The 13,283-nt window shown below is 38.2% G+C and overlaps 1 protein-coding gene across 1 annotated transcript in view; it reads right to left on the bottom strand.

Annotated features, from left to right (window-relative positions):
* The window catches only part of ZCCHC7 (zinc finger CCHC-type containing 7), a 280,450-nt gene that overhangs the window by 138,908 nt on the left and 128,259 nt on the right, over positions 1-13,283 (bottom strand). Inside the window, exons 3-5 of the mRNA XM_056518293.1 lie at positions 7,761-7,804; positions 4,872-4,997; positions 1,713-1,883 (exon numbers count right to left, since the gene is read on the bottom strand). Of these exons, the coding sequence (XP_056374268.1) occupies positions 1,713-1,883; positions 4,872-4,997; positions 7,761-7,804 (341 nt within the window). The remainder of the gene's footprint in view (positions 1-1,712; positions 1,884-4,871; positions 4,998-7,760; positions 7,805-13,283) is intronic.

The raw sequence follows: 13,283 nt of genomic DNA, 5'->3' as shown, positions 1-13,283 counted from the left end.
CCTTCCCAGAGGAGAAGAGGCATGTCAGGGGAGGTTCAGGGGAAAGGGGTGTGTTCAGGGCTAGGGCTGCCACTAGGTAAACTAGGCAGCAGCCCAGGGCAGAGCCAGCCAGCACGCCCAGGTTTTGCTGGCATCAGAGGCATATCTGCCCCCACTACAAGGGCAATTACCTGACTCCCCCAGTACTTAATGGCTGCGGGCTTCAACTTAAATGCCACTTTGCCTCAGTTGCTTATGGTCCCCTATAGTAGGCATATCTGCCTAAACACGCCCCTCACAATACGGTGGTGTCCCCTAAGAGGAGTGTCGCAGTCAGGTGAGAAGAGAATGCTGCCAGCCCGCAGCCTGACTGCCATAAGAAAGCCTGATGAGTGAGTGGGAACTCAGAGGATCATGATAGTCATTTCCTTAGGAGAGTCTTCTGCACCTGCTTCTTCCCTGAACTTGCACAATGGGTGCAACTAATATTGCAAAATCTAACAAATTGCAGTAAATGCAAGGTCACATAATATTACTTATCCTGTACTGTTTGAGCCTGAGTAACCTCCTGTATTAACCTCCAGAGCTGCACTCAATATTCTATTGTGGGATCACGGTCTTCCAGTGTTACCCCAACTAGTATGCCTTCAGTTGTTGCAAAACTACAACTCCTAGCATGCTGCTGTCCTAACATGCTGGGAGTTGTAGTTTTGCAACAGCTGGAGACACACTGGTTGGGACACACTTCAATGTGTCTGCATATGGTTTATTACTTATCCTGTACTTATCCCAAGTTACATCCTGTATTATACTCTATAGCTGCACTCACTACTCTGCTGGTGCGGTCACGATGGGGAGAGGATATGAAGTTAAGAAAAGCAGATACATTAAAAAAAAAAACTATTTATTACAAACATGTCACTAATATGGGGGGGGGGTACATTTTTGGAAGTAGCAGAAAAGAGTTACTCTGATATAAAAATTAAAAAAAAGTTGGTAACATCTGCTGTAGATTATGGTTTTTACATATTGGGTTTTAGGAACATGAGATTTTCCCATGGCAGCAAATGCATCAGGCTCCACCCCTTGATATTGAGTTAAAGTGCTACTCAACTGAATTTTTTTATCCCTCCATTCTGCCCAAGCTGCAAATATATCAAAGTTTAACTCACCCGTATTCTGGGGCCCAATATGTAACACTGTGCTTTGCTTATCACCAGCCACAGGGATGTCCCGCCTCAGCCGGTAACACGCTGAGTGACAGTGTCATGTAACGGGCCCAGGTCCACCCTTTTTCCTGGTGCTAATAGCCAGCTCCTGTGCTCAATTCATAGTTGGGACGGGACTCGAAAGTACATGTATGTCCTGGTGCACCAAGTACTAGGCATCCAGGGTGTACGGGTATGCAGCCTCAAGGGGTTACAGTCCTATAATATTACTGACTTCCAATGTAAAGTTCATTTTAAACCATTAGGCTTAAGTTCACACACAGTAATTTGGTCAGTATTTTAGGCAAAGCCAATAGTGGGTTACAACATATCGTAAAAGCTACGCTACTCTTTCCATAAAAATGTTTCTGTCAGTTTCAATTCTGGTTTTGGCTAAAATACTGAGCATAATACTGTGTGTGAACCCAGCTTATGGAAGAAATGTTACTCTGCTTAGTGAAAAAATTACAGTAAACATATCACTAAATCATTTTGACATGTATAGTTTGAAACATGAATACTTACATCTGCATAATGGCCAACCATACAACAGCGATGACATTTCTTCAGCCAGTAAGGTCTCTCAGTGCAGTCTTGGTGGATGTGACCGGGCATAAAGCAGTTTGAACAGTATGGGGATGAGCAAGTGTATTGCAAATGCCCCCGTCCACCACAAAGACAACAAGCTGGCAGTTTCTGCGAAAAAAAATTATATTTATTATCATCATTATCAAAGACTAAAATTAAAGAGGCACTGTCAATATTTTGTAGTACTACTGATAAGATGACTTTTTTAAATATACATTTTTTATTTTTTAAAGTCAACTTAAAATCAACTTTACTAAAAAATCGAAAGTGAAAATAGCTGCCACTAGGGGACATCGGTCTTTATGCAGACAGACTATGTATTTTGCAGCATACTGGACACCGGCCGTAAAGTGTGTTGATAGCCAGTATAGGAGATCCTCATTGCACCACTACAGCCTTCAGCTATTCCAAAATTACAACTCCCATGATGCAACAGCAACAGCTAAAGGCAACACTGCTTTTAACACACCTTAAGGACCAGAGCGTTTTTGCACATCTGACCACTGTCACTTTAAGCATTAATAACTCTGGGATGCTTTTACATATGAATTTGATTCAGAGAATGTTTTTAGTGACATATTTCTACTTTACCCTATTGGTAAATTTTCGCTTATACTTGCATCATTTCTTGGTGAAAAATTCCAAAATTTCATGAAAAATTTGAAAGTTTTGCATTTTTTTTTACTTTGAAGCTCTCCGCTTGTAAGGAAAATAGACATACCAAATAAATTATATATTTATTTACATATACAATATGTCTACTTCATGTTTGCATCATAAAGTTGACATGTTTTTACTTTTAGAAGACATGAGATTAAAAAAATAAAAAATACAAACTGAACTGGTCCCTGAAAAATTCTGGTTTTTAATTTTTTTAAGTGAATTTGAAGGGCCTTCATATTAGAAATACCCCATAAATGACCCCATTATAAAAACTGCAGCAAAGTGAAAGAGAAAGTGAAAAACCTTCGTTTTTTACACTCACATGTTCTTGTACACCCAGTTTTTGAATTTTTACAGGGCTTAAAAGGTGTGAACAGCAAACCCCCCCACATGGCATACTATTTTGGAAACTACACCCCTCAAGGAATGTAATAAGGGGTACAATGAGCCTTAAAACCTTACAGGTGTTTGATGACTTTTCGTAAAATTTGGAACTGTAAATTACATTTTTTTTTTCTCTAAAATGGTGGTTTTCCCCCAAATTTCACAGTTTTACAAGAGGTAATAGGAGTAAATGCCCGCCAAAATTTGTAACCCCGTTTCTTCTGATTATGGAAATACCCCATGTGTGGATGTAAAGTGCTGTGCGGGCGAACTACAATGCTCAGAAAAGAAGGAGCGCCATTGAGCTGTTTGAGAGAGAATTTGACGGAAATTTAAGTCAGGGGCCATGTGCGTTTAAAAAGCCCCCATGGTGCCAGAACAGTGGACCCCCCCCGCCCACATGTGACTATTTTAGAAACTACACCCCTCACCGAATGTAACAATCGGTGCAGTGAGCATTTACAACCCACTGGCGTTTGAAAGATCTTTGGAACAGTGGGCTTTGCAAATGAAAAAGAAAATTTTTAATTTTCATGGACCACTGTTCCAAAAGTCTGTCAGACACCAGAAGGGGCGAAAATGCTCACTGAATTCTGTAAGGGGTGTAGTTTCCAAAATGGGGTCACGTGTGTGTGTGCGTGTGCGTGTGTGTGTGTGTGTGTGTGTGTGTGTGTGTGTGTGTGTGTGTGTGTGTGTGTGTGGGGGGGGGGGGGGGGGGGAATTAAAATTGTGAAGAAATTAAAATTTTTCATTTTCACATCCAAATTTTACAAAAATTCTTCAAACACCTGTGGGGTGTTAAGGCTCACTATACCCCTTGTTACATTCAGTGCAGGGTGTAGTTTCCAAAATGGGGTCACATGTGGGTGTTTTTTTTTTGTACTTATGTCAGAACCGTTGTAACGATGAGCCACCCCAGTGTAAATTACCTCAAATGTACATGGTGCTCTCACTCCTGAGCCCTGCTGTGCGCCCGCAGAGCATTTTACGTCCACATATGGGGTATTTCCGTACTCAGGAGAAATTGCGTTACAAATTTTGTGGGTCATTTGTTTCTTATTTGATAATTTTTTACATTATATGTATATTTGTAAAATACAATGTAATATACAATTAGCATTTTTTCACCCCAAAAATACAGTCTTGTCCCTGCAGCTATTGACTGAGTGTCTCAGGTGGGACAAAATACAGGAAGTTTGGGAAGGACAAGCAGGGCTCTGTGCAGACTCCTGGCTTGTCAATCAGCCTGCTGTGTGAGTAGGGAGTGTGTCATAGAGCCTCAGTGCGCAGAGCCCTGCTTGTCCAACCCACACTTCCTGTATTTCGTCTCTGCACGGAGACACACAGGCAATAGCTGCGGGGAAAATCGAGCATCCTTTTTACCTAAAAATATACACATTTTTTAAATAAATTTATATTACAAAATATTATATAAATATATATATAGTGGTATCGTATTTCCTGAATGATTAGTGATATTAATAGTTTCATTTATTTTTCTCTGTAACTCATGTAACTGCACTTTGTAAAACTTTTTTTTATATAAGATGACATTACTCCTATGTATGAACATAAACATATTGTTAAAGAAACACTGATTGTTACCAATGCTATTTCAAGGAAATAGCAATCATATCATTAAAGGGGTACTCCTACCCTAGACATCTTATCCCCTATCCAAAGGATAGGGGATAAGATGTCTGATCGCGTCACGCCCCCTCCCATAGACTTTCATTGAGGGGACGGGAGTGCCGTCACACGGGGGCGGAGTCCTGACGTCACGGACTTCCGAGTCGTGACTCAGACCCTCCAGCGGTTCCGGTGAAAAAACAGGTGGGTGCCGCATGCAATAATGCGGGGGTCCCCAGCAGCGGGACCCCCGCGATCAGACATCTTATTCCCTATCCTTTGGATAGGGGATAAGATGTCTAGGGTGGCAGTACCCCTTTAAGAAACTTGTCCATTGGTTAAAAGATTCCATAAGAAATATCGCAGTAAAATAACATTGTTTTTGCAGTTTACATCCAGTTCACTTATGGTAATATTTACCTTAGGCTGAGGACAATTTTTTGACAGATGACCACGATAGTTGCAATTCCTGCATATGACATTTTTATCCTCTGAATAGTACCGGAGGCGGGAACGCCGTGATGGAGTATAGTTTGAGATCTGGGCCTAAATGTGAGAAAAAAAGTGAAAGATTAAGAATTTAATGTCCGATTAAACAGATAAAATTGTTATTTTCAAATAAACATTTCTTCATCTAAGAAACCAGCAAAAATACCATTCACATTATAAATGTAAACTGTCAGACTGTGTTAACACAACATAGAATTTTTAGTGCGTATTGCACGTGGATATTTCTGCAAAATGTGACCGCATTGGCCATGTGAGACCACTTGGACCCCCTGCAATCTCCAGAGCATGAGTGAGTGTGGGGTAATATATATTATATTATATATATATATATATACATAGAATTGTTATAAGTATTACAAGAATTACAGTCTACTTGCAAGTTAGCAGGTATATATATATATATATATATATATATATATATATATATCTCAATAATTGTGTACTAATGTACCAGTCTTCATTAATCCAAAAAAGTTTGTAAAGCCCCATCCAAACCTATTTACTAAGTGATGAAAAAATTACACATACAAAGTTGCGAGGCCAGAAAACAACACCTAAAGATTGGAACAAAGACACCACCCAAATCTCTAAGGGTACCCAGATATATCCAAATCTCTAAGGGTACTTACTGGTTATCTGCCAGAAAGCAAATCATTTTAGATTTTTTTTTCCCCCAAATCATTTATCTTTATTATTATGTTTTGAGTTGTGTTTAAAGAAATGTAATCTCTCCGGGAAAAATAACCATTTTAAGTAAAGTGAAACAGTCTGCCAGCAAACGCAGAAGCTTAGGAAAAACCTGTATCCATTGTTGGCCCTCTGCAACTGCACCACCCAAAGTCAGCTGTGTCTCTCTGTACCTATAAGGGAAGTCTTTAAACCTAATATTGCATAGTTTAAACCTGTCCCTGAGGTCTTGTAGTTTGTTTCTTATTTGATCATTATGCTTAACCACTGTCTCCATTTGCTTTAGAGCCATTTGCCTCTACCTGAGATACTTTACCTTTAATACCAGAGACTCTGGCCCTCATTTGCTATTGTAGGGGATAAGACTTCTTTAGCCAGAATACCCCTTTAACAGAAAATCCTGTGAATAAAAGGCTGGAAATGTCCACCAAGAAAAAGCTGGTCAGAAAATGTTCCTGACCTGTATATCTGTAAATACCCATAGTAAATAGAGTGGAATCCTTCAAGTCTGAAACAACATTCAAACACTAATAAAAAACCAACAATCTCAGTAAGTCAAGGCTAATGTCTTTAATTTTATTAAGATTTTTACACATTAGCATTATGTTGGTTAAGACAGTCCCCCATTTGTGTTGCCAGGTCTCCTAAAGACATATTCCATTTTTGGAATTCGGCCAAAATTTCTCCAAGTACTGTAGAGGATCCGGACTTACGGTTCTTCTTCTGTTTATCTGATGTTTCCACTTCCAATATAGAAAGCAGTGAACAAGTAACAGGACCTCTGCAGCTTTGCTCTTTGTATTAATAGTACAGGGATTTAAGGAATTTATCATGGTGATGGTCATGCTGATGGCATTACACCATCACAGTGCAGGACACCATATCATCCACAATGCTTTTTCACTTCTAACAGCCAGGAGAGAACATTTCAACATAAAAGCAGTCGCTCGCTGCTGGACCACAGCCATGGACGCAACCCAGAAGTACTGGCACCAATATCCCCCTGCAACCTAACCAATTACGGCACACTGGAGATCCCACCGCGATCAGCAGAGGTACCAGAGACCAGTCTCTCTTTCAAGTTCCATTTCACATTATAGGTTCTCAAGTCTTGCTGGGAACCCGTTGGCATCAAAGAGAACAGAAAGGCAGGTGTGTGGGCGGAGAACTAGAAATTGGAATTTGTGCAGCTACATAATTCTGCATCAGAGACACCTCTAACGAAATGCTGAGCGCTGATTCGTTGCTATAGGCAACTAAGACTTATTTTGTTTTGGACAGCTTTGAAAAATCTGTCCCCAGTGCCTCTGGTTTAAAAGGATGTAATTGTGCTCTTTGGGTATGCGTATTATAATATCAATGCTTCACTAGCATTGACTGGGATTCTCAAAATATATACATGGCCCAGATTTTTCAATCTGTCAGAGACCAAAACGTGTCCAACTTTTATCCAAAACACATAGAAGCCAATCACAGCTTAGGTTCTCAAAATGAGCCATTATTTTTGTTTTAGACAGACTGAGAATCTGGGTAGTGTTATGACTTATGTACAATGTAACTGGAGCTTGCAGGATGCATAGTCAAGAAAATAAACTCACTTTTGAAGGAAATTTCCTATTTGCTGTCAATATTATTATTTTAAATAAAAAAAATCAGGAATGCTCATTTATTGTAAATACAATTGTTGTAAAACCTGAATACTTCTTTATTAACTTGTTTATCTCTTTATTATATATTACATTAGTGTTTCCCAACTAGTGTGACTACTGCTGTTGCAAAACTACAACTACCAGCATGTCTGGACAGCCTCGCTATAGTTTTGCAACAGCCGGGTAGTTTTGCAACAGCTGGGGGCACAATAGTTGGGAGACACTGTATGAGAGTATATAAACAGTGATGAATTTACGAAAAAAAGGAGACAGCTATTTCATTTTTAGCTTCCCCCCCATTTTCAGTCCACCATATATTATGCATAGTGGCCATTTTCTCTTATCTCAAAGTTTACACACCGGTTTTTTACAACAGTAAAAATATGAGAAAAGCTGTGCCTGTAAACTAATGTATGTGGACCTTTGCAAAAGGAATTTTGTATTAGAAAATGAGTGATCCTACCTCTGAATCCCTCTCAGTAATCGACCAGTCCACTTCATCATTATCTGCAGGTGAAAAAAAAGTTGTTGGTTTAGTTCACTTAACTATCATACCAAATAAAAACCAAGTAATTATTTACGGTAAAAAAAAAAAAACATTTGTTAATATATATTTATTAATATAACCATAATCTAATCAGAAGGATTTTTTTAAACTGGAATGTTTACACCCAATGTCACTGCTCTCACTATAAGTTTAACTTTCTGCTTTGGATTGTGAAAAAATGCCAAATATGAAGACTATTTTAGGTAATTTATCTAGATAAATTATAGCACACCATGCACACTACTATTTTTATTTCAACTAAAGTGTGTGTTATCTTATGATTATTAGAGAATATTCTACCATAAATACTAAAATAAAGTAATGGGTCCAGAAAGCATGAAGGAAGATTTGTGATTGCTTCATCCTTAACTTCTTTGTTTAGCCTATCCCTTTTGATAGCTTGGAAAAGGTTACATTGTTCCTATCCACTAGAAGGATAGTAAAGGAGAAGCAGGTAAGTACAGACTAGTTAGCTTGACACCTGTAGAATTAAAAGAAATTGACCGCCTACATACCAACAACTTGTTGGACCGAAAACCGGCCTGGCTTTATTGAGGGCAGATCATACCTCATAGAAATTGTTGGGTTAAGATGGTGCCATGGATATCACCTGTCTGCATTTTAGCAAAGCCTATGATATGGTTTTGCATAAAGAGCACACAGATGGCATACTGAAAATTGGATAGTTCAGACTGCAGTTGGCTGTAGGATGGATATCAAACAGTTGTCAATGGTGTGTATTCTGCGTAGAGATTGATTACAAGTGCTGTGCCACAAGTTGCCAAAAAAAAGGCCGTACTTCTCAACAATATGAAGACTGGTATGGAAATGTGTGAAAGAGATCTTCATCTTGTAGGGAACTCTAAGTTCGTTTGACATTTATTTAGCAATTTTAAAGTAAAGACTTGTGTTTGACACAAAATGGGGTTGATATTCAGTGGAAAAAATTTATAGCTTTTCTGCATAAAATAGTTCCTTTCTAAATGCTAAAAAATAAAAAAATAAAAACACATGAAAAGAAAAAAAAAACATATAAAAATCCTTTTTGGCAGTTCTGTGTTAGCAAAGGATTTAGGGGGAAAAGATTTCTGACAGCCTCAAAATGAGTGAGCGAACAGTCAGCCAGCCAGGAAAGAAGGAGGGATGCTCGGCTGCACAACTAGAGGTATACCAGTAGGAAGTAGGTTGGGAACCCACTGTATAAAGCTCTAGTGAAACCACATCTGGAATACTGGGTTCAGTTCTAAAGACCTCACCTACATAAAGACACTGACAAAATATATAACTAGAATTATAAAAAGAGAACCGTATAGTCTGGAATATAGGATGGAAAGAGAGGACATGATTGAAGCCTTTAAAGGAGTTGTCCTACCTTGATATATCCTGCGGCCTGTTTGTAGTGCTGGAGGTGGTCTAAAATGCCAAAGCAGGGAAGGTATGCAATTTGCCTAACTCCTAATGGCTTTAATGGGTGTTACGCAAATGGTGTAGCCACGCGAGCGAGGTGGGAAAATCCCTTTAAATGTTATCTAGGTATTAATAAATTTAGGAACTGTTTTAATAGGAAACTAAGAAGGCACAAATAGAGATTAGCTTGGGGGGGGGGGGGCTGAGATCAGTAGTGAGGTCATGAATACTATTTGACTGAAAAAAATAGAACATTTTTGCAATCAACTTCCACTGAACGAAAATAATAATAAAGGCGCTTCATTTTAAAAATAAGAAATCATTAGAAGATATCTAAACAACTGGGGAAGATGGAAGATAGAAATAAAAGTCAACCCGAAAATCCAGACAACATCCCAACAGTTACAGTTTTCTTTATCTAAGTGTTAACAGTGGACTGCCTCTCCCTTTCAGGAACAAAACAGTGTATTGGCTTCATGACAATTTTACAGAATCTCTGTACAGGACAGATTGTTTTTTTATGGTAAATTGCCCTAAAACAGCAAGAGTACAAAGCTAAAAATAAAACTACAGTATGATTTATGGCTAACTCATTAATATTAAGAAAGAACAAATAAAATAAATATTGATCTGTAAGATACAGTATTACAGATTCATAGGCTGAAAAGAAAAGCCGCTTTTCAGTTTAGGGAAATTCAGAGCACGCTATGACAGTTATGCCCAGCTAAATGCCCCACGCCTGCCAAAAATCTGTTTTTCATGCTTGCATTATTATGCACCAGAGAGACATTCACAATACTGTGTAAATTGGGGGCAGTGACCTCTTGTAATCACTGCAGAAAAGTACATGGTAAATCAATGGGAGCTACAAAGTTACACAGATCAACTCAATTAAAACACCTTTGTTTCAAAACTGGACTGGAAGGTTTCCATATGAGACTACAACTGGGATCGAGTGGGTACTGAAATAATCAACTGTGATAAAAGCCAAACAATTCCCATGGTCTCAAATAAGAATTCCCACAAACTGTGCCATACTATAAGTCAAGCTGTAAATCTGGTTTGTCAAACTAAGGCAATAGTGTGTGCGCTGAAGAGGTCTATGTACCAACGAGTCCCTTTTACTACAACAGCTTTATATGTAAACTATACATAAGTATTTGTCAACACTGCCTTATGTCTGAGTCACAGTTCCATATTGACTATTAAAACCAGACAATTATTATAATGCTTCGCCCGCCTTTTCTTTAAATCCAGAAATCTGTTTTTGAACTGTTTTGTCTGTTCTCTCTTATATGCACGATGAGGCCGGGCGTATCTAATTTTAAGCCTTTCAGTAATGCTCTTTCATGAAATGCATAAAATGAGAAGCCATTGATAATGAGTCAGTTATTATGCGATTATGCTGGTTAGTAACTTCTGTTAATCAATGGGCTTTTATTCCATGCACATCTATTGAGGGCTAAAGTGAAGAAATGGCAGTGTCCATGTAAAGAATTACACTAGAGTTGCACATAAGAGGGATGAAGCAATAATAGAAGTCACTTCTTATAGTCTTTATATCTATATATGTTTACACACACATTTTTAAACTAGCTGTTAAACTAATGGCCCTTTTATTCAGTCACAGTATAACGGTTAATATTCTCTAGTAGCCTATTCTACTAACACTTTACATTTCAATACATGTATTATTTAGTTGATGGAGAACTACCGGTAGGTCTTAAGAAGAAAGGTAACAAAATAAAAAATTTTATAAAAATGTATTTGCTGTAGCTCCTTTACTCTTTAAAAAGAAAAACAGTAACATTTCCCCCATAAATAAAGTGGGCATCGAGTTTTGGTCTGGTCATATAGGAAACTAATTTATCCAGGGGGGGGGGGGGGGGGGACATTGATTTTTTACTTCCCTTTAAATAAGTAAAAAATACCCTATATTATGGAACTATGATATACTTTATTACACTTACAGAAATAACCTATACTCCTCAAAATAAAATTAACAAGATACTTTTGTATCCCTATATTGTTTCTGTATACCTAAAAGGCAATATTAAAGAACAAAAATTGTAGTACTTTTCTAAATTATGGAAACATAATTTGTATGTATTTTTATACCACTAGTACTAGTTTTTATACTTATGTATTACAGCTGGTACATTTTTCTCCCCAAGTTTAAGGACTTTTTTTTTTTTTAGATTCTTTGTTTAAACTTTCATATGTGGAAAGACAAAAAACAGAATTATAACAATGTTTTCATAACATGGTGCCCAGACTACAGGGATACCTAAACAAATAAAAAGGATCACAAGCCAGTCCAAGTTCAAGGAGGTTTTTAATGACGAGTGTACTTTATACTTGGTCTTCTTTATAAGTTATGACGGCGACCACAGGAAGAGTTAAACTCATGGCATGCTTGGCCTGCCACACAGTTGGGGGAGTTCTTTAAATAGAGTCTGTCATTCTTGCAAGCCATCAATGGGATTTCCTTCACAAACTGCTGATTTGTTCAGGTATGGAACAGAGGAAATTTCAGTTAACCTTTGTTTCACCCAAGAGAGAAAGGGGGGTGGGGGGGAGGTGGAGGATACCCTGTCTGGAGAAAATGTATAGTGTGACTGGCAAAATTCGGAAAGGGTTAGCTTGTAGAATGGACACGCAACAAAACCCATTCACAAAAGGCAAAATATGCAGTAAGCAGAATAAAAATGTTTTTACATAATATAATTTATATATATATATTTATATGTATTGGCATTTACTTCATCCACCAACAGGAGTTTTAACATTTCACTGCTAAGAGGTGTAGGTGGAATAACTAGAATAAGATAAGAATCATGTTGTTACGATAATGATGGCAAGGACAAAAATAAAAATGTTCATGTAGCATAGCTACCATAATAAGTAGTTAATGATAGCTATTACTTATAAGAACCCTCTGAGGCAGATAGTTATCAAGCGTTAACTAATCTTTCAGATAAGGGGTCTGGGAAAAAAACTTGTGGTAAAATAGTGCACATAATCACCAAAAAAAAAAAAAATTCTATTGCTAAAAGCAGAGCAGATTGCAAAGCGTTGCAGAAACAAATTACATCTAATAAAAGATGCTTAATGCAATATATGAGCATTTACTTTCCAGACAACCAAAAGGTTGAGCTTTAACTCAAAGCTTTCAATGGCGCAGGCTAGTGATCACACGGTTCTGGCGATACTTGTCTGTTGCCCCTGGTAACCCTCATCAAGTGTAACGATGCTGGCCTACAATGGCCTCGACTGGGAAGCATTCTCTGCCTTTCCATGAATGCTCCTGGGCCATCTGTGTCGGCAAGCATAAAAGGCCAGTCTGCCTGTGGGCCCGTCAGTCTGAACACCACCCTTCTGACCCTGATTAAATACAACTTTCAGTCTCTTTTTGTCCTCCCCGTTGACTTCTCCTATTAAAGCAGAGCAGGAACAAAGAAAGCGGAAGAGTGGACTATCTGCCCCCAAGAAAGGTGATGTCTGATACCGCTCAACACAAGGATTAGCAAGGCAATACATAACAAAAAAGTGAGTTTGGGAGGGGGGAGGTGGGAAAAGGAGAAGAAAAAAATGTTTCAGGCAGATCTTTGACTAACTTGGTGGATACACAACTCATTAAATAGCTATACAATAGACATGACTTAAAAGAAACAACAGGCATAAATAAATGCTTTGCGGAAAGAGACACTTCATCGCATCCTGACACAGGACACTAGCAGTGACAAAGGCACACAGTTTACAACAATTCAAGTCACCTAGACAAAGCCCTGAGATACTAGTAATACAATAGAGTCATGTATTTGTGGATCTCAGCAATATTTGGTCTTTTAAAAGCATATCAAACGTCTAATGCCAGTATCTGAGAACAGACAACACAGAGAAGAAATTCTTTACATATTCAGAAATATGTTAACTTTAACTGTAAGGGTACGTTCACACAAAGAATCTGCTGCATATTTTGTGCAGTTGATATTGCTACCTAAGCAAGTTAAAGCAGCAGTAGAAAATATA

This window comes from Hyla sarda, chromosome 1 (assembly GCF_029499605.1).
Source record: "Hyla sarda isolate aHylSar1 chromosome 1, aHylSar1.hap1, whole genome shotgun sequence".
NCBI classification, from domain to species: Eukaryota; Metazoa; Chordata; class Amphibia; order Anura; family Hylidae; genus Hyla; species Hyla sarda.
Note: the sequence above shows the minus strand (reverse complement) of the source record. Positions and strands in the feature narration are given on the sequence as shown.